Below are 27,445 nucleotides of genomic sequence, written 5' to 3' on the forward strand. Positions count from 1 at the left end.
ACATGTATGTTACTTGCATTTATGTACTTATAGTAACTTAATTTTATGCTTTTATGTATTCATAGACGTTTTCATATTATGTACCATATTGGTTAAGCTTAGAATGTAGCATGTGTACTTAGGTTTGCTTATATTGTTGCATGTATGTTACATTTTACTTCGATAACTGTGACTGACAGTTCTTTAATTTGAGAGAATTGTCAGTATTTAAAGAATAAAGTTTATATATGTTGTAAAGTACTAGAAAATATGAAGTTTAGGTTCTTGATGTATTATTTTAATGTTGTATTTGGGACTAGTAGAATTTCTGCTATATTGTCAAGAATTAAGAGTTAAATTGTGTTGGGCTGGAGTGATAGTACAGTGGGTAGGGCATTTGCCTTGCATGTGGCCGACCCAGGTTCTATTCCCAGCATCCCATATGGTCCCCTGAGCATTGCCAGGAGTAATTCTTGAGCGCAAAGCCAGGAGCCATGTGCATCGCCAGGTATGACCCAAAAAGCAAGAGTTAAATTGTGTTAAATTTAGTTCATTAGAAAAAGTGTTGCATGAGTTGAGTCAGTATTCATCTTTCACTGTCTCTGTCTTCCCGTTGTTCATCGATTTTTGCTCGAGCGGACCCAGTAACATTGTGAGACTTGTTACTGTGTTTGGCATATCGAATACATCACGGGGAGCTTGCCAGGCTTTGCCGTGTGGGCGAGATACTCTTGGTAGCTTGCCAGGCTCTTCGAGAGGGGCGGAGGTATCGAACTCGGGTCGGCCATGTTGGCTGCATGCAAGGCAAACGCCCTACCGCTGTGCTATCGCTCCAGCCATTCATCTTTATTTGTCCTTATTTAAAAACATTTTTGTTTTTAAATAAAAGATGGTCTGTGGGTTAGGCACTTGTATTATATGTGTCTGATCGGGGTTTAATCCCTGGCATACCCATATGATCCTGCTGAGCACTGCTAGAAGTGATCTGTTAGCCCAGAGCCAGGAGTAAGCCCTGAGCACCCCACCCCACTGTGAGGTGTGGCCCCCAAATAAAAATAACCAACATTTTTATAGGTGCCTTATCAAGTGATGCGAGGGGTGTAGGGTCACTTCTGGGCAGAGCTAGGATGGCATGGGCTGCTAGGAGCCATGTGGTGGTGGGGCTAAACTCAGGACTTTGCACATGCTACACAAAGTAGCTTAAAATGTAAAGACTATTACTGTACTGTGTTATCCTAAGTGTAGTATACGAATCCTAACACACGTTTTTTTACTCTCAGCTATATATTTTCTTGTAAATTAAGATAATTTTTGTTTGTTTCTTTAAAGAAATTGAATTCTCCTACATTGTCTGTGAATAGTGAAGGATTTATACCTATGCTGGCCAAGTTAGATGATTGCATATCTTATATCTCATCTCACGTAAGTCATAGTATTTCTGTATGTTTTAAAGAAATCTTAACATACTTGTGTTAATTCTTGTGCTGTAAAGTAAACATTACTTCTGCTTTTAAGAAACACACACACAAAAAACCTATATAAATTCTTAGTCATTGTCAGCAGTGATATAAAAGCTGTTTTGAACTTTTGAGGCGACTCCTGGGGGTGACAGAGATGCTGGCTGGCACAGATTTATCCTACGTGAGGGGATGAATGACATGTGGGTTGTTGACTTCCTGTGGTGCTAACACATCTCTGGATGCAGACGTTGTTATTGGGTAGAAATGAAAGGAGCAGCCCTTGATTTAATCAGTGTTTTGATTTTCCTCAAGGATCAATAGGTCTGGGGCCAGAGCGATAGTACAGTGGATAGGGTGCTTCCTTTGCACGCTGCCAACCCGATTTCGATCTCTGGCATGCCATATAGTCCCCTGAGTACTACCAGGAGTAATTCTTGAGTGCAGAGCCAGGAGTAATTCTTGGCATTGCCAGATGTGACCCCCAAACAAAAACAAAACAAAAGGATCAGTGTGTCTGTTTATTTTCCCCCAACTTAATTTTTTTTTTCCCTTTGGGTTAGTCATAATAACTTTTTTTTGGGGTGCGGGGGTCACACCCAGTGATTCTCAGGGGTTAGTTAGTCCAGGTTCTGCACTCAGGAAGTACTCCTGGTGGTGTTCAGGGGACCATCTGGGATCGTGGGGATCGAACCCAGGTTGGCCATGTGCATGGCAAATATCTTACCCTCTGTACTGTCACTTCGGCCCATAGTCATATTAACTCTGAAGTCTGAGAGAGGGATACTGAAGATATATTTTGCTACCTGCTTTGTGCAAAGCATGGGGTATTGGCAGTAACTGAGACAGGTGCACTATTCATCTTCATGGAGCTTATTGTCTAAGATATTCTTTGGAAATTTTTGGTAACTTTACATAAAGGACATGTTGGTTTTTATTAGAAGTTTTTTTCCTCTTTGTAAATCTTTCTTTTTCCTTTACAGCCAAATTTTAAAGATTATCCTGTTTATTTAATGAAGTTTAAGCAATGTCTTTCTAAAGCTTTGCATCTAATGAAGACATACACTGTGAACACACTACAAAACCTCACAAATCAGTTATTAAAAAGGGTGAGTTAACTGGTGAGGTTGGGTTTAAAAACATTTATCGTCCATAATCTTAATTTAAGATCAATTTTTTAAAACTTATATAAATTTCTTTTAAATATATTTATTAAGTACATGCATAAAAGTTTTATTTGTAATAGAAAATAAGTCCATATTGTATGATCCATCAGTTTTATTTTCAAAAATATGTCACAGAAGGAATAGTATTGTTATATGATAAGTAATAAGACTACAGTTATTTGTCACTCAAAAATATTTACTTGTCTTTCACATGAGAAGATTGGAAGGAAGTACACCAAAATAATAAAAGTGGTCTGAAGGGTGGGATAATATATGGGTAGTTTCATTTTCTGTACTTAATATATTTTTATTAAATTTCTCCTAACTGAGGGGACCTTCTATTATGAACTATACAATAACATCAAAAAAGTGGGCAGAATTTCTGCTCTGTGGGAGCTTTATATTTAGGGAAAACAGTGAAGAAGGAAACAAAGTAATCAGTAATTACTTTGATTTTAATAGATGTTAGGTAGAAAATTAGGGTGTTAGCTTCAAAAATAAGAGTAAAGCTAGTTAGGATGATCATTGAGCATTTTTTTATTGAGCATGATTCTCCTTTCCTGAGAATACAAAGCCATAAAGATTTTTTGAAAACTTTGATGCTGTGGTTTACAAAGTTCTTCTTAATGTAGTTGTTTTGGGCATTCAGTATCCCAGCTCCAATCTCACCACCAGTGTGACCTTCCCTCCACCATTGTTCCGTTTCCCATCCACCCTCCAAAATTGTATTGCGTCCAATGCAGTTTCTCTCAGCCAGGTGTCATACGACTCCTACTGGGCCCTGAGGATATTTCAAGTGGGTCACAGGTGAAAATTGTTATAAATGGTGTGCCATGACATGAGGGTAGGGTGTCAAGCCGTTGGACAAAGTCCCATGATACTGGAAGGGAATGGGTTGAAGATGGACACAGCCAGGAAAAGGTTGAGAATATGTATATGTGCACAGAATCATAGGTTAAACATTTGTGCAGTGTCCTCAGTAAGTGACCAACTATAGATCTGAATTCAGTCTGTTTACTGTTAAAGTTTTTATAGGGCAGAGTAGAAATTAATTACAAAGAGGAAGGAAAAAATTCTACCTAATTAGTTTTCATTTGTGGCCATATTCATATTTAATATTTCAGAGATTTTTCTCTCAAAGCTTTTGGTGGGGATAGGAAATGCTACATTTTCTGAAAAATTAGTTGTTTGTTAATTATCATCTTTTGTTTTTTTTAGGATCCTTCATCTGTACCGAATGCGGACAATGCCTTCACTCTATTTTATGTGAAATTCAGAGCTGCTGCCCCCAAAGTTAGAGTGAGTCTATTGACATAAATAAGATCTTGCTATGAAATTTATTGTATAGACATTTTTAAATACTTCTGCCAGCCAATGGGAAATTAATTTTAAAAGGAAAATAAAAAGAATAACATAAAAGTTAGATGTTCTGAGTTTTACATTGTGAAAGAAAATTTATTTACTTTAGGTTTTTCGACCACATCTGGTGATGTTAAGGAGTTAGTTGGCTTAGCCTTCAGGAATCACTCTTGGCAGCGCTCAGGGGACCATCTGTGGTGTAAGGGATTGAACCTGGGTCAGTCACATGTAAGACAAGTACCTTGTCCACTATACTGTCGCTCCGGCCCCTACACTGATTTTTTTTTTTCCTAAATGCAGATCGAAAAAACATTTGGTGTAATTGTTTCAAGAAACATATAGTGATTGTGTGTGTATATGTCATCTGAATGATGGCACCACATATGATCCCCTGAACATCTCGGGAGTAGCCCCAGAACCATTCCACCGCTAAAAGAAAAATCTGAACGAATGTTCAAAAATAATAATTGATTGACTTTTAGTCTCATTGTTGATTTAGATTTTGTTTTGTTTTGGGACATACCAGCGGTGTTCAGAGCTTAGTCCTGCCTCTGTGTTCAGGGATTACTCTTGGCAGTGCCAGGGATCAAACCTGGGTAGGCAGCATGCAAGGCAAGCACCTTATACCCTGGCCCTGTACTAGCTTTTGCACTCGTACTGTGTTTTGTTTTTGGGCCACATTTTCTGTATTCAGGGCTTACTCCTGGCTCTGCTGTCAGCGACCACTCCAGGCAGGCTTGGGAGACTATATATGGTGCTGGAGATTGAACCAGGTTCAGCCATTTGCAAGGCAACTGCTATACCTGCTATACTGTGTTTCTGACTCCCATCTTAAAGTAAATATTTAAAAGTTTTTTGTTTTGGGCCACAGCCAAGCGGTGCTCAGAAATTGGTCCCAGCTCTGTGCTCAGGGATCACTGCTGATGGGGCTCAAGAGACCATCTGTGGTGCTGGGGATCAGGAGTGAGCAAAAAAAGTGCCTTAAACCTTGTACTCTTCTTTCCTCATGGCTTTTCAGCTTTTTTGTTTGTTTGTTCGTTTGTTTGTTTTGTATTTGGGCCATCTAGCCATGCTCAGGGATAACTCCTGGCTCTGTACTCAGGGATCACTCCTGGCAGGCTAGGGAGACCACATGGCATCCCAGGATCAAACCTGGATCAGCTGTGCACAAGACAGACACCTCACCTGTTCATTATACTGTCTCTCCGGCCTCTAAAACAGATTTTAAAATAGATTTTTCTTTATTCTACAGACTCTTATTGAGCAGATAGAACAACGGTCTGAAAAAATACCCGAGTGAGTATTCTGGAATCCTTTAATTTCCAAGTGACCTTCCCCGAAGTACTACTTTGTTCAAGTACACTACATCCTTGGTATTTCAGTGCTGCTGCCTCACAGCTTGGAAAGCTTTTGTCTTGTACTTATCTTGTACTTAACTAGGCAAGCTTTTCCCTTTGTATTTGACAGAGCAAGATTATCTGACCTAACTAGTTAGGAGGGCATCTCTTTTTCCCATAGCAGGCTTGCCTTCTCGCAGATGGATTTTGTAGAACTCACTTTCAGGGGCTGGGAGAGTGCTCAGACGTCTGAGGTGCATGAGGGGGCATGTGAAAACCCCAGATTCAATTCTCAGCACCTCGTGGTCCCTGAGTGTCACTCGGGTGGCTCTGGTGACCCCTAATAATATTGGGCCTCAACAGCAGCGTAGTGATTAATATTGCTGGTTCTAGCCCCTGGCCCCCCTGACTGCTTAGGTGAACCCCATCTCCCCACAGAGCCCACCACTTTTGGATAGTAAATCTTGTCCCCTTCAGTGCCAGGGCCCCAGTGTTCTAACATGCAAGGCCTGTGCCCTATAGCCGAGTCACCTTCTGGACCCTTGGACAACGAATGTTTTGTTTTCTGTCTTTGGGCTGAACCAGTGATTCTTGGGAGTAACTCCTAGCATAGTTCTTGGGTGTCCCCTCCCCTGAGCCTAAGTGTCAGCACTTGGAGCCATCTCTCTGGCTCCTGGTGAATCATTTTTTTAAAAGATAAGGGTTTGATGCCACAGTTCATTATGACTTTGATTTATTTATTTGAGTGGAGGTGGGTGGTTTGGGTTCTACCCAGTAGTCCTTAGGGGTTACTCGCAGCTCCAAGCATGGGGTTTACTCCTGGCAGTGTCTTGGGAGACCATGTGGTGCTGGGGAGAGCCCAGGGCTTCTGTGTGAAGCACTTCCTCCAGCCCATTGGGCTCTCTCCATTCCCGTGGTCAGTCTGTCTTTCTTTTTTGGTTTTGGGGTCATACCCAATGTAAGGGGTTACTTCTGGCTCAGAAATTTTTCATGGCGGCGTTCAGAGACCGAGGATTGAACCCAGGTTGGCTGCATGCAAGGCAAGTGCCTTACTCGCTCTGTTACTGCTTTGTCCCCTTATTTTTCTTCTCTGAATATTTCTGATTCTTTCTATAAATATTTTGAGTATTTAATATGGGCATATTTGAGATGGCTGTCTAGTGTTAGAGGTTTGGCAGCAAATTCTGGGATTTAAGGTTTAATTTATGTGTCTAAAAATCAGAAGTTTGACTCAAATCTTATTCACTCTTTATCAGATACCAACAACTACTAAATGATATCCACCAGTGTTACCTTGATCAGCGGGAGCTCCTTTTGGGCCCTAGCATTACTTGTACTGTAACAGAATTAACCAGCCAGAATAACAGAGATCATTGTGCCTTGGTAAGCCACTGCTTGGTTTAATGTTAAGCATTCCTCCGAGTGTTTTGATGTGTAGAAGCTATACCTGGATAAATAAGTTTTCACGTATCTGCAAACTTAAAATACTTTCATAGTAATGACAGTTAAAAAATTGAATTTAACTTGGTAAAATAGTCTCATTTTGATCTGTAACTTGATAAGTTTAAGTACTCATGAATAATATCTTGGAAGTTTGTGGCTTTGTATTGATGGTTTAATCTTATTTTTTGTTACAGAAGTAGTTTTTTTATTTGAATTTACATATATTAATAAAAAGTTTTTGTTTTTAATTGAATCACAGGGAGATACAGTTAGAAAGTTGTTTATGATTGGGTTTCTGTAATATAATGTTCCAAGTAGTAGCTCCTTGAGTGTGATTATAATTCATGCTATAGAAAAATACCTGAAGATTCTTCTTATAAGTTACCTTTTCACTGAGAAGTGATTTATTTTCATTGTCAAAAATCTTAAAAGCAAAGCATAAAGAAATTAAAGATCATTCCCATTCCCATTCCCATTCCGTAGCACACCATCGAAAACCAGTCCTTCAGCCCCATTTCATTCTTTTCCTTCTATTTTTTGAGGGGAAGAGGTGGCTTATGGGAGCTTAGCAGTGCTCAGGGAGCCCTGGAGTTCCTCCTGCAATACTTTGGCTAGTAGCTCCATGCAGGAGCCTGACGCTCGGATCTTGGGCCCGGTGCTGCTCTACTTGGAGTGAGGCCATGTGATACCAGGGTTCAGATTTGGGTTCCCTCTGATTCATCTCCCCTGCCCCCTGCCTTTTCTTTTGTTCTTTAATAAACAAATTATTTTGTTCCTATATACACATCATCTTGTAAATGAAATACTAGCTTTATAAATGTGGGAAGCATTGCATGTCTGTAACTGGAAGAATGTTTCTTTCCTACAGATTCGCAGCGGCTGTGCTTTTATGGTTCATGTATGCCAGGATGAGCACCAACTCTACAATGAATTTTTCACAAAGCCAACACCAAAATTAGAGTAAGTGGTATATAGACTCTAACTCTTGTTTCTCATACCTGGTTTGCTAATGGCCACAATGGCTTATTTTAGTATTCTAAAATTAGCTGATGAGTGTTTGGACTTTTGTAAGTTTATTAACAGAATACTGTTAGGTGAGAGAGTGGATATTTACTAAATTTTGTTGTTTGTTTTTTTTGGGGGGCCACACCTGGCTGTGCTTGGGGTTTACTCTTGGTTCTCTGCCCAGGGATCACTTCAAGCAGTGCTCAGGGGTCATTATATGGTGACAGGTTGTGAACCCTTGTTGATTGCATACAAGGCAAGAGCCCTCCCCCCTGTACCACCTCTCTCGTCCCTCAAATATCTTTCTGATCTACTGTTTGTCACTTATAACTTCTTCATTAGTAACCATTTTGACTTGTACAAGGATTCAAGGTTTTAATTAAGGTTATTAATTGTAATGGTGAACAGTATCTTAAGGTTTTGATTGGGTTAATCCCTTTTGATGAATTACTTTTTTTTTTCAATTTTTAAGATTTTTTTGCTTTTTGGGTTACACCCGGCAATGCACAGGGGTTACTCCTGGCTCTGCACTCAGGAATTACCCCTGGAGGTGCTCAGGGGACCATATGGGATGCTGGGAATCGAACCTGGGTTGGCCGCGTGCAAGGCAAATGCCCTACCCGCTGTGCTATTGCTCCAGCTCCTGATGAATTACTTTATGGAGTACTGTTGACAATGTGAAGAATATAGATAGTCAAATGTTCAAACTTGTCAAAATACTTGCTGTACTTTGTTGATGTTCACCTAAATTCCTAAGCATGCGGGGATTCTTATAAATTAAATAATTTATAAATTCTAATAAATTAAATTCTTATAAATTAAGTAATATAAAAATTCTATAAGCCTACCTTTCCTGGAGAACTATTTGATTCACAGTGATGTAGAATATTAAGGACAATAAGTTCACTGAACTTAAAGTGTATTTGAAATGACATATCCAGATAGTGCAGAAATAAGTAAATGTCGCAGTGCATTGACGTTGACGGGAATTGCTATTGATTCTAAGCTTTTAAAGCAAGAATTACTTTTTTAGCCTTTTATTTCTTTTTTTAAAGGTCCTAAGTACTGTTTTCTCACATTTATGTAGTTTTTGTTGGATGGGAGAAATCAATTATGATTTTTTTTTTTTTTTTTTTTTGCTTTTTGAGTCACACCTGGCAATGCACAGGGGTTCCTCCTGGCTCTGCACTCAGGAATTACTCCTGGCAGTGCTCAGGGGACCATATGGGATGCTGGGAATTGAACCCGGGTCGGCTGCGTGCAAGGCAAATGCCCTACCCGCTGTGCTATCTCTCCAGCCCCTCAATTATGATTTTTAAAAAATTTGTTTTATTTGGGAGAAATTGGGCCACATCCAGCAGTGCTCAGGGGCTTTTTCTAACTCTTTGCTCATGAGTGACCCCTGTCATTGCTCTGAGAACTGTATGTGGTGTATATATATATATATATATATATATATATATGTGTGTGTGTGTGTGTGTGTGTGTGTGTGGGTGTGTGTGTGTGGGGCGGTCAGGGGGGTGTCTTGAACCGTTTTTGTCCCCGTGCAATATAAGTCCCTTACCTGCTATACTCTCTCTCAGCCCCAGATGCATTCTTGGCTATTCAGAAAATTGTGAAAAGATTACTACTGTTGACAGTTTTGTATTTTCTTTCCTTAGTGAGCTTTTGGAGAAGCTGTGTGTGTCATTGTATGATGTCTTCAGGCCATTGATTATTCATGTTATTCACTTAGAGACTTTATCAGAACTTTGTGGTATTCTTAAAAATGAGGTGCTTGAAGATCATGTACAGAACAATGGTAAGAAGTAAAGAGAATTGATCACTTAAAAGGTTCTTTTAATTATATTTGTGACTTAATGAATTTGCAAAATATTTCTCTTATTCTCTGCCCCACTCACTTAGTAACATTTAAAATATTTGAAGCCTGGGTTTGATGTCTTGCCCCTTTCTGGGGGGGAAAAAAAAGATACTTTATTTTGTGACTAAGTAGTAAATTAAATGGAAAAAGAATTTTAAAATGTGGTCCAGATTAGTAATTAAAACAGTTGGTTACTTTTCTTTCTGATTTTTGAAGTTCAGAGAGAACTGGCTATCATTTTTGGATTAGACATTTTTAGAACATTGGTTCCGGAATATATAAAATAACTAAATTCTACTCTGAATTTAAGAATAAATTATTTCAACATACATAGCAATGAATAAAGAATAGCGGTTCTGGGCTGGAGCTATAGTACTACAGATGGGGCATTGGACTTGCATGTGTTAAACTCGGGTTTGATCTCCTGCCCCATGAGGTCCCCCGAGTACCAATAGGGGTGACCCTGAGTACAAACCGAGGAGTAAGTCCTGAGTGCTGTTGGCTGTGCCCCCAAAACAAAAACAAAAAACAAAACAAAAAAAAAGGGGAAAGAAAAGCAGTTCTTGAAGATTTTATTTCGTATAGATTGATTTTCCTAAAGATACCTTTGTAGCTTGTAAAAAAACACTCTTTGATCATTTTTCTGGCAGAAATCAATTATTCTTCCTCCACTTTGTTTAGGAGACAATATGGGCTTGTTACTTTTCCAAGGCTTTTTATTCCGAGATGCACATCTTTCCTATTTTGATGCTTCTGAATAAATTCATCTTAAAAGATGGGTAATTAATGTGAATATTTTTTATTGTGTGGTACTTTCGACTCCATGGCCTTTGGGGAGCTATTATTGAGTTACCTTTGTGTCTCCTCATTAGTGACATCAGAGAGGTGAGAAAATTCTATACAGACATCTCTCTTTATTTTTTTTGTGAAATTATTTAATTTCATTTAGTGTCTGTGAGACTCAATTTTTTTGTAAAGTAAAATGATACAAAATAAGCTGCCTTAGCTCTCTATTAGGACTGTCTGAAGTGATATAAATTAACTTTTACACACAATGCTCTTTCTTTTTACGGTACTAGAAATAATTTCACAGGATCTCAGAAAGAAAATGTAGGGGCAATTTTATTTTCATACTTTAAAGTTGAGCAAATTAAAAGGCATTGAAGTTTTAATTTTTGTTAGTTTTGGGCCACACCTGGTGTGGTGCTCAGGACTTACTCTTGGCTCCTCGCCAAGAGTGATCAGGGATCACTCCCGGCAGGGCTCGTGGGGGACTTATGGAGTGCCAGCGATTCAGTGAGTCAGTGCATGCAAGGCAAGGCAATAGTACACCCTGTACTATTGCTCTGCCCCTAAAGTTTTCTAAGGTTGTTAAATCGGAATGAAACCAAATACAGTCAGTCACTGAAGCAGAAATGGTTTGTCCTATTACTGAGTCACTTAGTAAGTTTGCTTGTTTAAAGAAAGTATTTTTCTATATCTAAAGGAATGGATGATTGCACTTTTTTACCAGCTGAACAACTGGGGGCATTTGCGGCAGGAGTGAAGCAGATGTTAGAAGATGTCCAGGAGCGGCTTGTCTATCGAACGCACATCTACATCCAGACCGACATCACGGGCTACAAACCCGCTCCTGGAGACCTGGCGTATCCTGATAAGTTAGTGATGATGGAGGTAGGGGCTCCTCACTTGATCGTCCCCCTCTGCCCCCAGCTTTTAGATATTTTACTAGGTAAAATAGGGGTTAATTACTTTTACTTTTGGCTCTAGCCATAACTTCAAGATATATTTGCCATCAAATCTAAGAAATGAAATCAAGAGAGAACAGAATCATGAGGACAGAAATAATTTGTTATTTTCCCTTCCAGTTGGATTCTGTAAACTTGATATTCAGTTCCTTTCCTTTTTCTAGAAGATGCCATTCTTAGTGTTTTGTTTTAGACCACACCTGGCAGTATTCAGAAGTTATTCCTGGTTCAGTGCTCAGGAGTCGTGCTTAGCAGTACTCAGGAGACCGTGCGGTGCCAGGCCTCCTGTGGTAAAGCGTGTTCACTAGCCCTTTGAGCTATCTCCCTGGCCCCTACATTTTCTGTTTTCAGCTCAATTAGAGCTTTTTGTGATTGCTTTTTAAGTTGTCATGATTTTGTTTTTGGGCCACATCTTGCAGTGCTGAGGGCTTATCCCTCACTTTGTGCTTGCAGATTACTCCTTGTGGTGCAGGGGAGTCATATGAGGTGCTTGGGATCAAACCCGGTTGGCTGCATGCAAAGCAAGCGCCTCTCTAGCCTCTGAGTGGTCATTTATATTTATTTGTTTTGGGACTGATCTGGCAGTATGCTCAGGGCTGACTCCTAGCTCTGTGCTCAGGGATCACTCCCGGCGGGCTCAGGTGGCCATATGGGATGCAAGGGTTCGAACCCGGTTCTTCTGCATGCAAGGCAAGCAGCCCTGCCTACTGTATTGTTCTGGCCCCAAGTGGCCTTTTTTTAAAATTTTTTATTTTTGGTGAAGCAAGAAAGTTTTTATTGAAACTTCCTTAGAAAGATGTGAGGGGAACGGGAGAAGTACGTGTTCAAGAAAGAACACGGGCTTCTCCAGTGAAACTAGGCAGGCAGAGAATCATAGAGACAGGCGAGAGAGATGCGTATTCAAGGGAGGACTGAGGCCTGATGAGCAAACCTTGTTTTAAGTGGCGGAACTAGGTTGATAAGAGGATCCGTCGTAGTTGATAATGGTTAACCAGGTGTCATTATTCTCTCATAAGTTGTTTAGATTTTTTCAAACTCAAAGTTAGTGTTGGTATTTTATTGATGATTGGAAGACTGTTTATCTCACAAATTTTTCAGTCACGTATTTGTCTTTATTTTTAAAATAATAATTGTTTAAATAATTTCTAAGGGGCTGGCAGAATGGCTCAGAGGTAGGGCATATGCCTTGCATTTGCAAGTCCCTGGGTTTGATTCCTGGCACTGCGAATGCCTAGAATTTTAGTGCTAAAGCAATTAAAACTTGGTCTTATTCTATAAATAATTTAAGAGGTGTTTTTTGATTTTGATGTTTCATTGACTTACAGTGGGTTTGTGGTATTATGGAGAACTTAAGGGCTTGAGAGTCACATCTCTGTATGTGTGTAATTGCCATCACCCCTCACCCCCAGAGTTCAGCACAGTCTCACCACTGAAAAAGATCCTTCTAATTCTTACCATGCACATACCTATTTGCTCTGGTAACCACTGTAATTTTCACTGGGCTTAGGAATTTTGTTCTTTCTTGCGAGTTTGCTTTAGTAATTCATTTCCCGCATAAGAGTAAAATCATCTGACTTAATTTCCCCGTTTTATTTAGCATAATTACCTCAAGGTCAGTCCATTTTGTTCCAGAGGGCACAATGTCATCCTTTTAATGGTGAAGTTGTTTTCACTTAGCTTCTTTATCCAGTCTTCTATCTGTTGGGCATTTGCTTTGATTCCGTATTTTGGCCATTTTGAGAAATACTGTTGTGGACAAAGGGGTGTTTTCTTTTTCTTTCTTTCTTTTTTTTTTATTAGTGAAACATTATGAGGTACAGTTATAGACTTATAAATTTTCGTGCTTGGGTTTCAGTTATACAATGATCAAGTACCCATCCCTCCACCAGTGCCCATCCTCTACCACCACGGGTCCCAGCATCCCTCCCACCTCCCATCCCCCCCATCCCAAAGGGGTGTTTTCTTATCCTTTGAATAAATGCTTAGGAGTGGTATTGGTAGATCATAGGGAATATTTCCCCCTATTTTTATTGAGGTAGCACCGTAGCACTATCCTCCCGTTGTTCATTGATTTGCTCGAGCAGGCACCAGTAACGTCTCCACTGTGAGACTTGTTGTTACTGTTTTTGGCATATCAAATATGTCACGGGTAGCTTGCCAGGCTTTGCCATGTGGGCGGGATACTTTCAGTAGCTTGCTGGGCTCTCTGAGAGGAACGGAGGAATTGAACCTGCGTCGGCCTCATGCATGGCAAACACTCGACCCGCTGTGCTATCACTCCAGCCCTTTTGTTGAGGTACCATGATTTACAGTATTGTTAGTGTTAGTTAGTTTTCTGCGTACGTTATTCTTTGGTTTTGGGGCTACATCCAGTGATGCTCAGTGGTTTATTCCTGGCTCTGCACTCAGGAATTGCTCCTGGTGGGATTCAGGGTCTCTTATGGGATGCTGGGGATCAAACCCAGGTCAACCACATGCAAGGCGAGTACCCTGCCTGCTATTGCTCCAGCTCCCAGAGTACCCTTTCCCTTTCTTTTTAGTTGATTTATTGGTTTGGGGATCACATCTGGTAGTGTTCAGAGCTTACTCCTGACTCTGCTCAAAGATCACTGGGATACTTAGAGTGACACAGGGTGCCAAGGATTGAGCCTGGGTTAGCTGCTCGCAAGGCAAGCACCCTACCTTCTGTACTATCTCTCTAGCCCCAGATACCTGGAACTGTTTTAAATTGATGTTTTTTGATATAAACAAAAATAGAAAAAAATAGACTTTCAAATTATCCTGGACAGTATTTTCCAGTCTTGTTTACATAGGCCTCTCATACATTCTTGTTCCCCATCAATAATTATCTTGGAGCAAATTCCAAGTACTTAGTGGATAACATAAAAGGTAAGAACACTTTCATTTTTATTTCACCCACATATATTTTAGCACAACCACAACATCACACTAAAAAACATCAATTGCAATTCCTTAGTAATACTATTGAGTTGAGTCTAGGTGTTTTTTTTTCCTCAGATTCCTCAGTTGTTAACCATTTTGTCATATTTTGTGTGTGTGCGCCTGTGCATGTGTGTTTATTATAGAACTATTTGCAGGTAACATGCACACATCAGGGCTCTTCACTCTCACATAATACATCTGTCTTTTTTCTCTGAAGAATAAAAACATTCTCCACATAATCACAAAAGTCTTCTATCTCTGGAGATGGACATAATGGCAACTTTATGTACAGTTTCTGTTCAAATTTGCCCATGTATCTTACAATTAGTTGGATTAAAGAATTGAAAAAGTGTGAGCCAGTTGAGGTTACTTTGTTGTATTTTTTGTTGTCTCAATAATCTCTTTAAATCAAATCCAAAATCTGCTTTTCTTTTAGCTTTGTTTTTGTGACAGTTTCATTTTTGAGGTTAAATTAAAAAAATATTTTTAAAAGCAAAAATGTTACATAGCTTATGTCACACATAAGCTACATACTTATTTCTTGGTTCTATCACAGGCAAATAATGTCATCTTGTTTCATTTTGATTAAGGTGGTAATTGGTAGTTCTCTTGAGTATATAAGTGTGTTTTCCCCCTTTGTAATTAGTAATGATGAAATGGTACTTTGAGATTCTGTGAGTTCAATGTCTTTTCACTCAGTGTTTTTGGCAGCCACTAATGATCCTTGGCTGATCCAGTTATTAAGTCAAGGGTTGCGAAGTGATTTTCACATCTGCCGTTTCATCTACATTTATTAGTTGGCATTTTGCTCTAGTTACTTTTCCTTTCTGTCTCTCTTCTCTCTGTCTCTGCCTTGTAATAGACTAGTGTTTTGTGTTTTTTTCAGACAATAATGAAATCCAGTTATTTTTATTTTGTTTACTTTTGTGTTTCCCAAGCAATTCTTCAACAGGCATGGAGGTCCTTTTCTTTCATTTTACAAAATCACAGGATATTGTAAATTTTTATAAAATAAAAATTATTTTTGTTTAATATGTTTACTTTTGTGCCTCCCAGGGAATGCCCAGCAGGCTTAGGGGTCGTTTCCTGGTGCTGCTTAGCCAGTCAGGCCAGACATTTCAGTGTTTTGAAGGATGATATGATGGCGCTTGTATATAGTGGTGCTTGGACCCAGGATCATGAGATGCTAGTGTCAGACTTAAAACTTAGGGCCTCAAACATGCAAGGCATGAATTACAACCCTTTGAGATAATAATTTTATTAATTTGACATATCTGTTGATTTAGGGATAGTAAACCAACTTTTTGCCTCTTGGAATACATCACATTTGTTGTGGTGTATAGTTCTTTTTTATGTTTCTGTATTTGGTTTCCTAGTATTTGCTAATGAAAGGTTTTTTTTTTATTTACATCTGCATTCATAAGACATGCAGATTAATAATTCTCTTTTATTTTGATTTCTTTTTGCAGGGGGGAGGAGGAAGGTTGGGCTGTTCTGGCTCTGCTCAGGAGTGCTCAGGGGACCCTATGCAACAACCAGGGATCAGATTGGGTTCAGCTGCATGCAAAACAAGCACCTTATCTCCTGGCCCCGCTTGATGCTTTAACTGGTTTGGAGCAATATTGGTCTCATAAAACAAGTTGGGAAATTTTGCTTGTGATTTCTGGAAGGATTTGTGGAAAGCTGGTATTCTAGAGAAAGATATGCTGGCTTTCCTAGTAAAGTCATCTGAGCCTAAATTTTTCTTAGTGAAGTTTTAAAATTATTCATTCAGCCTTTTCAGTTGTTATAGGTCTGTTAAAATTACATTTTTCTTCTTGAGTCAGTTTTGATAGCTTGTCTTTCTAGGATTTTTTTTTTTATTTCATCCAAGTTAATCAGTCTATTGATATATGACTCATAGTTGTTACTTTTCCATTTTTTGTTAATGTAAAGTGCTAGTATTCCCTCCTCTCTTATTTTAGTAATTGAAATTTTCTTTCTTTTTACCTTGATCAAGTTAGCCTTCTTTTCTTGAGCAAGATGATGAGGGCCGTCACCTTGTATATTACTTGCATTTGACCTAGAGTCAGGACTGTATGGACCGTGGGCTCAAACTGAGGTCAGGCACATGGCCCTGTACTGTCTCTCTGACCCCACGTTTTCTTATTTTTATCTCATGCTTTTTTGTTTCAGGACCCCACTTAAAGATTCCACATTTTATATGCAGTGGGCGTTTCTTGACTTTCTTTGTTCGTTGATGATTTTGAAGTTTTAAGGAGAACCAGCAGCTCTGTGGTAGGATGCCCCTCCAGCTGCAGTGTATACATTTTTTTCCTCATGGATTAGACTGTTGTTACTGTGGAGGAGAACCAAAGAGGAAGGGCAATTTTCTTTTTCAGTTTTTGTTTTGGGGCCACACCCAGCTGTGCTCAGGACTTATCTTTTTTTTTTTTAATGTTTTTATTAGTGAAACACCATGAGGTACAGTTATAGACTTATAAATTTTTGTGCTTGGGTTTCAGTTATACAATGATCAAGTACCCATCCCTCCACCAGTGCCCATCCTCCACCACCACGGGTCCCAGCATCCCTCCCACCCCCCATCCCCCCATCCCACCCTGCCTCTGTGGCAGGGCATTCCCCCTTGTTCTCTCTCTCTTCTTTTGGGTCCTGTGTTTTGCAAGAGAGGCATTGAGTGGCAATCATGTTTGGTCTATAGACTACTTTTAGCATGCTTCTCCCACCCTGGGAGGGTCCTCACAACACCCTTTATTTGGTGCTCTCTTCTCTATCAGAGCTTCCTTTTCACCTAGCACGTGTGGCTGGCCTTCAAGTCATGAAGCAAAATTCCTGGTACTAAATCTCAGCCATTCCTGGGTGTTAGTCTCCCTTTTTGTTGCTTTATGTTCCCCAGATGAATGCAATCTTTCTGTGTCTATCCCGCTCTTTCTGACTCATTTCGCTTAACATGATACTTTCCATGTAGTACCACTTGTATGTAAATTTCATAACTTCATCTTTTCTAACAGCTACATAGTACTCCATTGTGTAAATGTACCAAAGTTTCTTTAACCACTCATCTGTTCTCGGGCACTCAGGTTTTTTCCAGATTCTGGCTATTGTAAAGAGTGCTGCAATGAACAAACAATTGCAGATGTCACTTCGACTATACCTTTTTGCCTCTCTGGAATATATTCCCAGGAGTGCTATAGCTGGGTCAAATGGGAGATCAAATTCTAATTTTTTGAGAATCGTCCATACTGTTTTCCAAAAGGGTTGGACCAGCCTGCATTCCCACCAGCAGTGAAGGAGGGTCCCTTTCTCGCCACATCCGCGCCAGCACCGGTTGCTTTTGTTCTTGTGGATGTGGGCTAGTCTCTGTGGTGTTAAATGATATCTCATTGTTGTTTTGATCTGCATCACTCTGATGATTAGTGATGTAGAGCATTTTCTCATGTGCCTTTTTGTCAGGACTTATCTGACTCTGCTCAGGAATTACTCCTTGTTGTCTTGTGGGACCATATGGGATGTCAGGGATCGAACCCAGGTTGGCCGCATGCAAGGCCAGCACCTACCCACTGTACTATAATAGCTCCAGCCCCTGGAAGTCCTCCCTCCCTCCCTCCCTGTTCATAATTTGTTTTCAGTCATACAGTTTTCCAGCAGCCATCCTTCCACCAGTGTACATTTTCCAGCACCAGTGTCCTCAGTTACCCTCCCATCACTTACACTCCCCTGTCCCCTCCCCCCCCCCCCCCCCCCCGCCTGCCTCTGTGGCATGCATTTTCTGTCTCTTTAGGAAGTACCATTTTCAATTTTCAACATCTGTGCTATCAACATGATGTAGCGCTGTGGATACTGATCTTGATCACTTGCCTTTTCTGGTTTCTCCATTAGAATGTTCTAGAATGTTACTCTTTTCCCTACATAGGAGAATTTGCATTGACATCAATACTGAGGGCTTGTCTGCGAAAACTGCTGAATGAAGGGGGTGGACCACATTGCAGGACGTGTTTATGAGGGGGCATCAGAAGTCGTGGTGGCTTTGAGAAGTCTCCACCCCTTTGCATACTTTGGAAATACAATTAGAAAACTGCCATGCTACAGTCACCGTAGCATAGCATTGATGAGTCCAGTGTTGAGGTGGAGGCCCAGGAGCAAGGCACCTGTTCAGATGTTCAGAAACATGGCAGAGGATGCATAGCTCTGTGCCCCAGTTGTGACACCCACCATCTTCCTGTCCCTAGGACACATTCCCACCACAGTGTTCACACACAAACAAGCAAACACATGACATGCACACATACAAAGAGATCTAACCCATGCCCACTCACAGACACGCACATTCACAAAGTCACACACTCATTTGCTCATATGCACACTAACACATCCAGTCACGCATACATGCCCATGCACTCAGAATGTCACTATTTTATTTTTTATTTTATTTTTAATTTTTTAATTTTTATTAGTGAAACACCATGAGGTACAGTTGTAGACTCAGAAATTTTTGTGCTTGGGTTTCAATTATACAATGATCAAATACCCATCCCTTCACCAGTGCCCATTTTCCACCACCATGGGTCCCACCCCCCATTCCCCCTATCCCACCCTGCCTTTGTGGCATGGCATTCCCTTTTGTTCTCTCTCTCCTTTTGGGTGTTGTGGTTTGCAAAAGAGGCATTGAGTGGCAATCATGTTTGGTCTATAGTCTACTTTCAGCATGCTTCTCCCATCCTGGGAGGATCCTCCCAACACCCTTTATTTGGTGCTCCCTTCTCTATCTGAGCTCCCTTTTCCCCTAGCATGTGTGGCTGGCCTCCAAGCCATGGAGCAGACCTCTTGGTACTAATCTCGGCCACTCGTGGGTGTTAGTCTCCTATTTTGTTACTTTATGTTCCCCAGATGAATGCAATCTTTCTATGTCTATCCCTCTTTTTCTGACTCATTTCGCTTAACATGATACTTTCCATGTAGTAGAATGTCACTCTTTATACTCATTTTCTTTACGGCCCTCTTTGTTTTTTTTTTCATTTTTTAATTAAATTTTTTAAGAAAAATTTTGTATTTAGTTATGAATAATGTGCTAAAAATGTTCAAAAGAAGTTTTCTTAGAGAAAAGTATGTGAAGATTGTTGTATTTCACCCTGGAGCCATTAAGCCCTTCTATAAGAGATTAGTAACCTGTTATTAAGGGTTGACCTGTGTGTGTGCGCGCGCGTTAATGTAATTTTTAACTTCCCCTCCCCCCCCCCCCCCCCCCCCCCCGAGATTGCCTTCTACTTTAAGCCCCATCAGGTGTGGTGTGCTACTCTTGGTACATTAGTGGTGTAAAGTAGGAGTTGCTCCAGAAATTATAAAATTTAAAATAAGGTTACACAGCAGATTCATTAATGGGTGAGGCTTATTGGAGCCTGTGGAGAGCGGCCCTGAGCATGTTTACTCCCTCTTTGGAGTAAAAGAGACCTCCTGTGTGCAGCTCATACATAAAAGGGTGGGGCATTTGGCTCTATCCACTTGGAGTCAGAGCATCTCCATAACTTACATGGAATTTGTAGCCAAGGGAGAGTTGCCTCTTGATTTGTTTAAGCTCTTTTAATACCAGAATGAACTTCTGGCAGTAGGAGGAAGGAGGCGGCAAGCAAGAGGTGACATGAGTACAGTGGTCGAGGGTCTTGGGCACTGTTGGGGGCTAGGGGGTAGCGCGTCAAAGCTGTGAATGTTACAACCATTGTAACCCGGTTACCTAAGCTACAGTTAAAAGAAAAAAGATTGTGTGTATGTGTATGAGGAGAGACATTTTGTATTAATTCAGCTTTTAAATTTTCTTTTCCATCTGTGTCTATGTGCGGTGCCAGGGATCAAGCCCAGAGCCTCACACATGTAGGCAAGCAGTGCGGAACTATGTCCCACCATGTGTTTTAGCACAGCTCTTAGAATCATTTGCTATTTAAGTCTCTTTTGAAAAAAAAATCACTTTACGGAAAGTGCATGTTCAAGCTGCCAAACACAGATGAAAACTAAAACAACATACTGTCTGATTTCTCTACAGGAAATTGCACAGAGTTTAAAAGATGAACAGAAGAAAGTACCTTCAGAAGCCTCGTTTTCAGAGGTTCGGTTAGAAGAAGCAGAATCCAACAGTCTAACAAAATCTGGTATGTTCAGATGTTTTGACTTTTTTTTTTTTTTTTTTTTTTTTTTACCAAGAAATTTTTTTTTTCCCTTTATTTTATTTTATTTTTTTTAAAGTTGTAGATTTACAATTTTTTGTGCTTTGGTTTCAATTATACAATGATCAGATACCCATCCCTCCACCAGTGCCCATTTTCCACCACCATGGAGTTTTGACTTTTAACACTGATTGATTAATAAGCTTTTATAGCCGTGTTTCAGGCATGAAAATCAGCTGTGTCTTTGAGAAGCCCACACTTTAGAGGGGAATGGGGTATGAGTGGGGAGATTGATAACCCACAGATGTAATTCAGCAGTGAGAGGTCTATAAAGGTCTCTCAAATACGCTTGAAAATGGAATCAAGTTCATCCAACCCCAAATTTTCTTCAATATAATTTATTCTTTAAAAACATTCATATAAAGAGGCATTTTAGTTTAAAGCTCTCCCATAAGGAACAACACTAAAACACTGCACAAGTATTTCTTGCTTTTGGAAAAAACCTTAAGTTTAATAGTTCCTGTCTTCCTTTTCTTCCATAAGTACATCCGGCAATCCCCCGGTCTCCTCTTAGGCCTGTGTAGATTCAAGCTTTTCTTTGCAGGGTGGGGTAAGGGGGGTTAGGCATACCTGACTCTACTTGGGTGCCATGTGGTGCCAGCATTGAACTGGTACTGGTGCCTTCCACCCTGGATTATTTCTCCAACTCAGATCTAACTCTTCTTTGTTTTTTTTTAAATGTACTTAATTTTGATGTAAAAAAAATTAAAGATTTTCAATGTACAGTAAAAAGTGACAACATAACACCTGTAAGCAACCTTCTTTGACTTTTGGAGTCTGGAAGAAAGGGAGACCCAGCAAGTGGGGATTGGTGACATACACTAAGTGGGCCTGTAAGTGACCCCCACTCGACTGGGCCAGGCTGTCAGTGAACCAGCTTTGAGTCCACTTCCTGTTGAACATTGTTTTGTCTCTTACTGCCATCTGTCTACATTAATATCTACTTCCTTTTTACTGGTGGCATGGCACATTCTGTAATCAGTGTATGCTGTTGATTTGTTCCAGAAAGATTATTGGTCTTGGTTTAAACACTTTGACAAGTTGTTCACAGTACAGTTGTTTCAGATATTCACTATTCCAACACCAGTCCCAACACTAATGTGCCCCTACCTCCACCAATGCCCCTAGTTTCCCACCCACCCTTCAAACCTACTTCCTTAGCAGGCACTAATTAATTTACTTTATATTTCTTATTGCAACATATATCTTGTGGCGGTCTTGCTAAAATGATGACCTGAGGATTTACTTAGCTGTTAGGTGCAAGGGCCTTCTGTGTTATTGTTTCCACTCATTGAGCTTCCAGAAAGCCAAAGCCTGGCAAGCTACCTGTGATGTTTGATATGCCAAAAACAGTAACAGCAAGTCTCACAATGAAGATGTTACTGGTGCCCCCTTGAGCAAATGAATAATGGGAAGACAGTGCTGCAGTGCTACATTGAGCTTAGTGGTCTTCTACTTAATTTTCTCATCTATTTTTCTTGTTTCTCCTGGGCTGTCAGCTCTGTGAAGTTTGGAGATGTTGCATAGCTGCATATGTGGCTGGACTCTTCAGGGGTTTTGGAGCTGTGACCATCAACTGCATGCGTCTCTTTTCTTCTCTTTTTTTTTTTAAATTTTATTTTTCATTAAGTTGTTCACAATAATTGATTGCATTCAGTATATCAACACCAGTTCCCACCCCCATTACACCTTCCCACCACCATTATTTCAAATTTTCCCACCACACTCAAGCCTGCCCCACAAGCAGATGCTAGATAATTTATTTTGTATTGCTTGTTATGAATAGCATGAGATGTTGCGTGGCGGCTTTTGTGACCGTGCGCTTCTGGAACGCATGTGTCTCTTTGACCTCTCTGAAATCAGTCCTGCAGCTTGGCTTGTTTCTCTGGCAGAGCCAGGACCGGATGTCAGTGGGTGGAACACTGGGCTTTGTGCAGGGTGGGGGTTTGGTGTGCCCACATACCCCCTACGGTACAGAGATCTTGGCCCCGTGGCAGCCAGGCCTTCCTGAGGTAACTCAGCCCCTGGCATCTCTCCCTCATGGCATTTTGATTAAAGGTGGGGCTAGGAATTATGACTGCCTCTAGCTATGGGGTAGGTACTGAGTAGAAGCCTTTTAGAGTTGCCAGGCAAATAAATCTCCACATGTATGAAATGTATCTTTATTTTTGCCACTTGGGTTTTTAGGTTCAACGGAATCTCTGAATCCTAAGCCACAGACCACAATTTCTCCAGCAGATCTTCATGGAATGTGGTACCCGACAGTTCGAAGAACTCTTGTCTGTCTTTCCAAATTGTACAGATGCATAGATGTACGTGGATAAATTTCCCCCTACTGTAAATTGCTTGCTTTTTCACTTGAAATGTTTTAATTTTATTTTGAGATCTTGATATGGTATTTTGGTATTAAATTAGAATTACGATTTTTAGATCAGAGAGAACTTTAAGGTCAGTCTAACTTTGTGGACTCATTCTGGTGTGGTGTTTGGGGCACAGGGGTTGCTGGGGATTGAATACATGGATCCTGCATGCAAAGCATGTATTCTGACACATTGAACCCTCTCCTTAGCCCATAATTTAGGAATTTTTTTTCACTTTATTTATTTATTTATTTGCTTTTTGGGTCACACCTGGCAATGTACAGGATTTACTCCTGGCTCTGCACTCAGGAATTACTCCTGGTGGTGCTCAGGGGACCATATGGGATGCTGGGAATCAAACCCGGCTCGGCTGCGTGCAAGACAAACACCCTACCTGCTGTGCTATTGTTCCAGCCCGATTTAGGGATTCTTAAACAATCTGTAGACCCTGAGAATCTGTAATGGACTTTGGGCAATCTATTAACACCTTGAAATTGTAGGTAAAATTGTGTGTACATGATGGTATATGAGTCTTTTTGAAGACAAATGCTTCTTTAAAAATGTTTTAGAGATTTATGACAAATTAAAGACTATATTTTAATCCACACGTCTTAGTTTATAGGTTAGGGAAAAAAAGATTAAGAAAAGTGATCTGTCTAATATCACATAAGTATAATATTCAGTATTAACTGCAACTACTTTAATTTAGTTCCATACTCATCCAAAGTCAGCATCTTTAGTAAGCAGTGTTAAGATCAATATCTTACTAGCCGTAGACCAATTAGAGGCTTTTTTGCTGACATTGCAGTACCTTTTTAAAATAACCAGCTCACAGTATTCATTGATTTCAGGTAACAGTTATTTTAAGCATTCTAATTTCCTAAGATTATCAATCCATGAAAGACCAGACTTGTTTACATTTATTTTTCTGTCAGCAAGTGGTTTGTTGCCAAACTAATTTATAAAACTCAATAACTTCAGTTCCCATTAAAAAGATAATAAATTGGGGGGATGGGGAGAGAGTACAGAGATACGCATATGCCCAACTTGGTTCAATCCCTAGTACCTCATGGCTCCTTGAGCTCCTACACTGAATTGAATTGCCAGATAGATCCCTGAAGGCCCCCAAGCGTGGCAGGGGTGACCCTGGTGGTTCCCAGCATTCAACCCTTTGGTTCTGTTGACTGAGCGTTGCAGTGAGTAAATCCCAGACCCCGAGCACTGCTTTATGAGGCCAAGTCCCCCAGATTTACATTACTAAAACCATAGAAGGGCAAAAAAGAAATAGTGATAAATAATAGTGGTCATGTAATTGTTTCATTTGTGTTTGGGCAATACCCAGTGATATTCAGAGCTTATTCCTGGCTGTGCACTTAGGGATCACTCTTGGTGGTGCTTGGGGGACCATATGTGTTGCAGAGGATTGAACCCGGGTCATATGTATGTAAGGCAAGCTCACTGCCCACTGTACTGTCTCTCTGACCCACATTTTTGGAATCATTTAAAAAATTTTTAATCACCATGAGTTACAGTCATGTAATTAGTTATTGAGATGCCTCTGCTTCTTAGGATCATGGTTCGAAGAGGAATGTATATGTGTATCCCCTCCTGTTATGGGGATGCTCTGTACCCCAGAGTCGTAGGGACTGAGCCAGGCTGCACAGGTGCTTCATTAGCTTACTACAGTGCACATTATTTGGTGTCTGTTAAAATAGATTAGTTAATGGAGTTTGTACTTGGTTGACTTTGAAACTCAGCTGGAAAGTACCTTTGACCAGTTCTTAACTTTCAGGGCTGAGGCCAGTTCATGTTTACAGTGTTAGCCGTCTCTGCCTTCTTGCCCAGCCTGGTGATGGGGCAATCTGGGTAGGGATGTCCCACCATGGAACCAGGGTCCGAAGGGAACCATGCTGGGGGCATATACCGCAGAAAACCCACTTAACTTCCCAGATCCTAAAGAAGCCCCTTTTGGTGCTGAATAGGGATTCTAGCCTGTCGGCCGGCGGATCACTCTGTGGCAGGCAGGAAATTACTCTGCCTGCTTTCCTTATTATTTCTGTTTAACTATTTGTTTATTTACAGTACTGGGAATGGAACCCAAGTACCTGCCCCTGAGCCACATCCCTGGCCCCTCTTTGTTTCATGCTTATTCTTCTCCTTACCAGTGAGCCTTGTGACCCTCACTTCTATTTCTCATCCTGATCTTTCCCCAATCAGCCAAAGGGAAGAAGGACGAATGCACAGTAAAACACGGGCTAGCTGAGCTGGGGAAGGACAGCCTCTCTGTCTCAGCTGCTCCCTTCCTTCTGCCTCCGACTGAGACTTGCAGCCCTGTTCCTGTCTGCAGAGCCTCAAGCAGGGAAGAAGGAAGAGCAGGAACAGCCTGCCCCAAAGGCTTAGGGCTGCGGCCTGATTGTAAATGCTTTCTGGGGGTGGGGATGGGGGGGAGACAGGGACAGGGAGCAAGGAGACTGATGAGAATCTTGCCCAGACCCCTTGCCACACTTTGGGAAGGAGACCAGTTGGGCAGAATAGCGCGTTAGACTTCAGGGGCACGAGAGAGAGCTCAGTGGGCTGAGTGTGTGCTTTGCATGCTGGAGGCCAGGGTCAGTCCTGGGCGCCGCAAGGCCCCCGGGCACCAGCAGCAGCAGCAGCAACTCTGAACATGGCGCCAGGGGTAGCCCCCAGCACCAACCTGGTTGATCTTTCCTCCAAAGAACTATTTTGTAATCGCCAATTTTGTATGTGATGTTTCGTCTATTTTTGCTATGTTTTATAAGAATTTCAGTATCTCCTTTGGCATTCCATAGTTTTATTCATGCATACCGTATTTCAGAATTTAGGCTTACTAGTTATTTATCTCAGGTTTGGGGCCGCACACAGTGGTGCTAAGGGCTCTGCACTTAGGAATCACTCCTGGCAGTGCTAGGGTGGGGGGAGCATATGAAGTGCTGGGAATCAAGCCTGGGTTGGCCGCATACAAGGCAAGGACCTTACCCCCTGCATCATCTTTCTGGCCCCCTAGTTTTTTTTTTTAATTTATTTTTTTCTTTTTGGGTCACACCCAGCAATGCACAGGGGTTACTTCTGGCTCTGTGCTCAGGAATTACCCCTGGCGGTGCTCAAGGGACCATATGGGATGCTGGGAATTGAACCCGGGTTGGCCCCGTGCAAGGCAAACGCCTTACCCGCTGTGCTATTGCTCCAGCCCCGCCCCTAGTTTTTTATTTGTTGTTTGCATCATTACACAGTTTTTGGTTTGCTTGTTTTCAGTAAAACTGACGCAGTGCTCTGTACACAGATCTGATAGACCCAACAGATTACATTTTTAGATGCAGATTTGTGGGAAAGTCGGTTTCTATAGATTTGGTAAAAGAGCACATGTGAGGTTTGTTGGCGAAGGGCCTGGAGAGGGAAGTACCACTTGTGCCTTGCGCCCCTCCGCTGTTTGGCTGCCAGGAGCTTGGAACCGGGCCTGATGGGTGCCGGGAAGCCTGGTGGTGCCAGTGCAGAGCCATGTGTCGGGGTGAGAGGCTCCACGGGACTAGGAAACGCTGAGAGAAATAGTAAGAAATGAATCCAACAGAAGGGGGCCTGCAAGCGTTGTTCTTTGCTCTCAGGCCCTGGTTGGAAGAGTGGAGTTTGTAATGTTTCTCTTTTGTTTCACCAGAGGGCGGTGTTCCAAGGACTCTCCCAAGAAGCCTTGTCTGCCTGCATTCAGTCCTTGCTTGGAGCATCGGATTCCATCAGCAAGAACAAGGTTTGGTGAAATGTTAGGTGACACTTCTTTCCCATAGTATTGTCGGTTGCAGAGTGTATTTATCTATGGGTACAGAAATTTAAAGCTAATTTGGTAGTGGAATTTGTTTAGTATGATTTAATTTTGTTTGGCAGGGGTGAGGGGTCATACCTACCAATACCCGTTCTCTTAGCTTGGCCGCTTAGGAACTGTCTCCAGCAGTGCTTGGGGGATTGTGCAGTGTTGGGTATCAAACTGGTGCCTCTGGCATGCAAAATTTTAATTGAACTGGTTGAGCTATCTCTCTGATCCTTTAGGCTTTTAAGGCAAGAAATTGTTTATGCATACTTAATTCAAGCATCTCAATATATCAGTTCGCTGATATATTATTTGTTGGATTACAGTAGTTTAAAATAAATCTATTTTATGCTACTTTTGCTTATGGAGTTGTTCTTTTGGAAATAAAGCAAATATTAAAAATGCATAGTGTTTTCTATTTACCTAATGTATGTTCTAGGGTGCAAAGTGAGCTTCCATCAAATAAGCCATATTTATGTAACTAGCTGATGTGTTTATTTAGAAAGTGGAGAGAGAGTGACCAGGGAGAAATCACTCGGTGATAATTCCTTTCAAGTTCACATTGCTTACTGAAGGACAACTTGACCCTTTGCTCAGTGTTGTATAATCCCATCAGAAATATTTACCATGGAAGATTTTCGTCTTGAGTAGCATCAAGAAAGTGCCAGTTCAGCATAGCTCTTGTTAATATAGATACTCTTCTCTGAGATGAGAGCTATGGATATTTACTATTTTAGGGTTGGGTTGGAACTTAG

The 27,445-nt window shown here is 41.0% G+C and overlaps 2 protein-coding genes across 2 annotated transcripts in view; both read left to right on the plus strand.

Annotated features, from left to right (window-relative positions):
• The window catches only part of SLC25A30 (solute carrier family 25 member 30), a 292,859-nt gene that overhangs the window by 56,683 nt on the left and 208,731 nt on the right, over positions 1-27,445 (plus strand). The window lies entirely within an intron of this gene.
• COG3 (component of oligomeric golgi complex 3) overlaps positions 1-27,445 on the plus strand; it is a 64,454-nt gene that overhangs the window by 19,725 nt on the left and 17,284 nt on the right. Inside the window, exons 6-16 of the mRNA XM_056108744.1 lie at positions 1,309-1,401; positions 2,420-2,545; positions 3,821-3,901; positions 5,214-5,257; positions 6,555-6,681; positions 7,610-7,701; positions 9,408-9,547; positions 11,121-11,281; positions 20,333-20,438; positions 22,701-22,825; positions 26,544-26,633. Coding sequence (XP_055964719.1) covers positions 1,309-1,401; positions 2,420-2,545; positions 3,821-3,901; positions 5,214-5,257; positions 6,555-6,681; positions 7,610-7,701; positions 9,408-9,547; positions 11,121-11,281; positions 20,333-20,438; positions 22,701-22,825; positions 26,544-26,633 — 1,185 coding nt within the window. The remainder of the gene's footprint in view (positions 1-1,308; positions 1,402-2,419; positions 2,546-3,820; positions 3,902-5,213; positions 5,258-6,554; positions 6,682-7,609; positions 7,702-9,407; positions 9,548-11,120; positions 11,282-20,332; positions 20,439-22,700; positions 22,826-26,543; positions 26,634-27,445) is intronic.

This window comes from Sorex fumeus, unplaced genomic scaffold (assembly GCF_029834395.1).
Source record: "Sorex fumeus unplaced genomic scaffold, SorFum_2.1 ptg000008l, whole genome shotgun sequence".
Classification (NCBI taxonomy): domain Eukaryota; kingdom Metazoa; phylum Chordata; class Mammalia; order Eulipotyphla; family Soricidae; genus Sorex; species Sorex fumeus.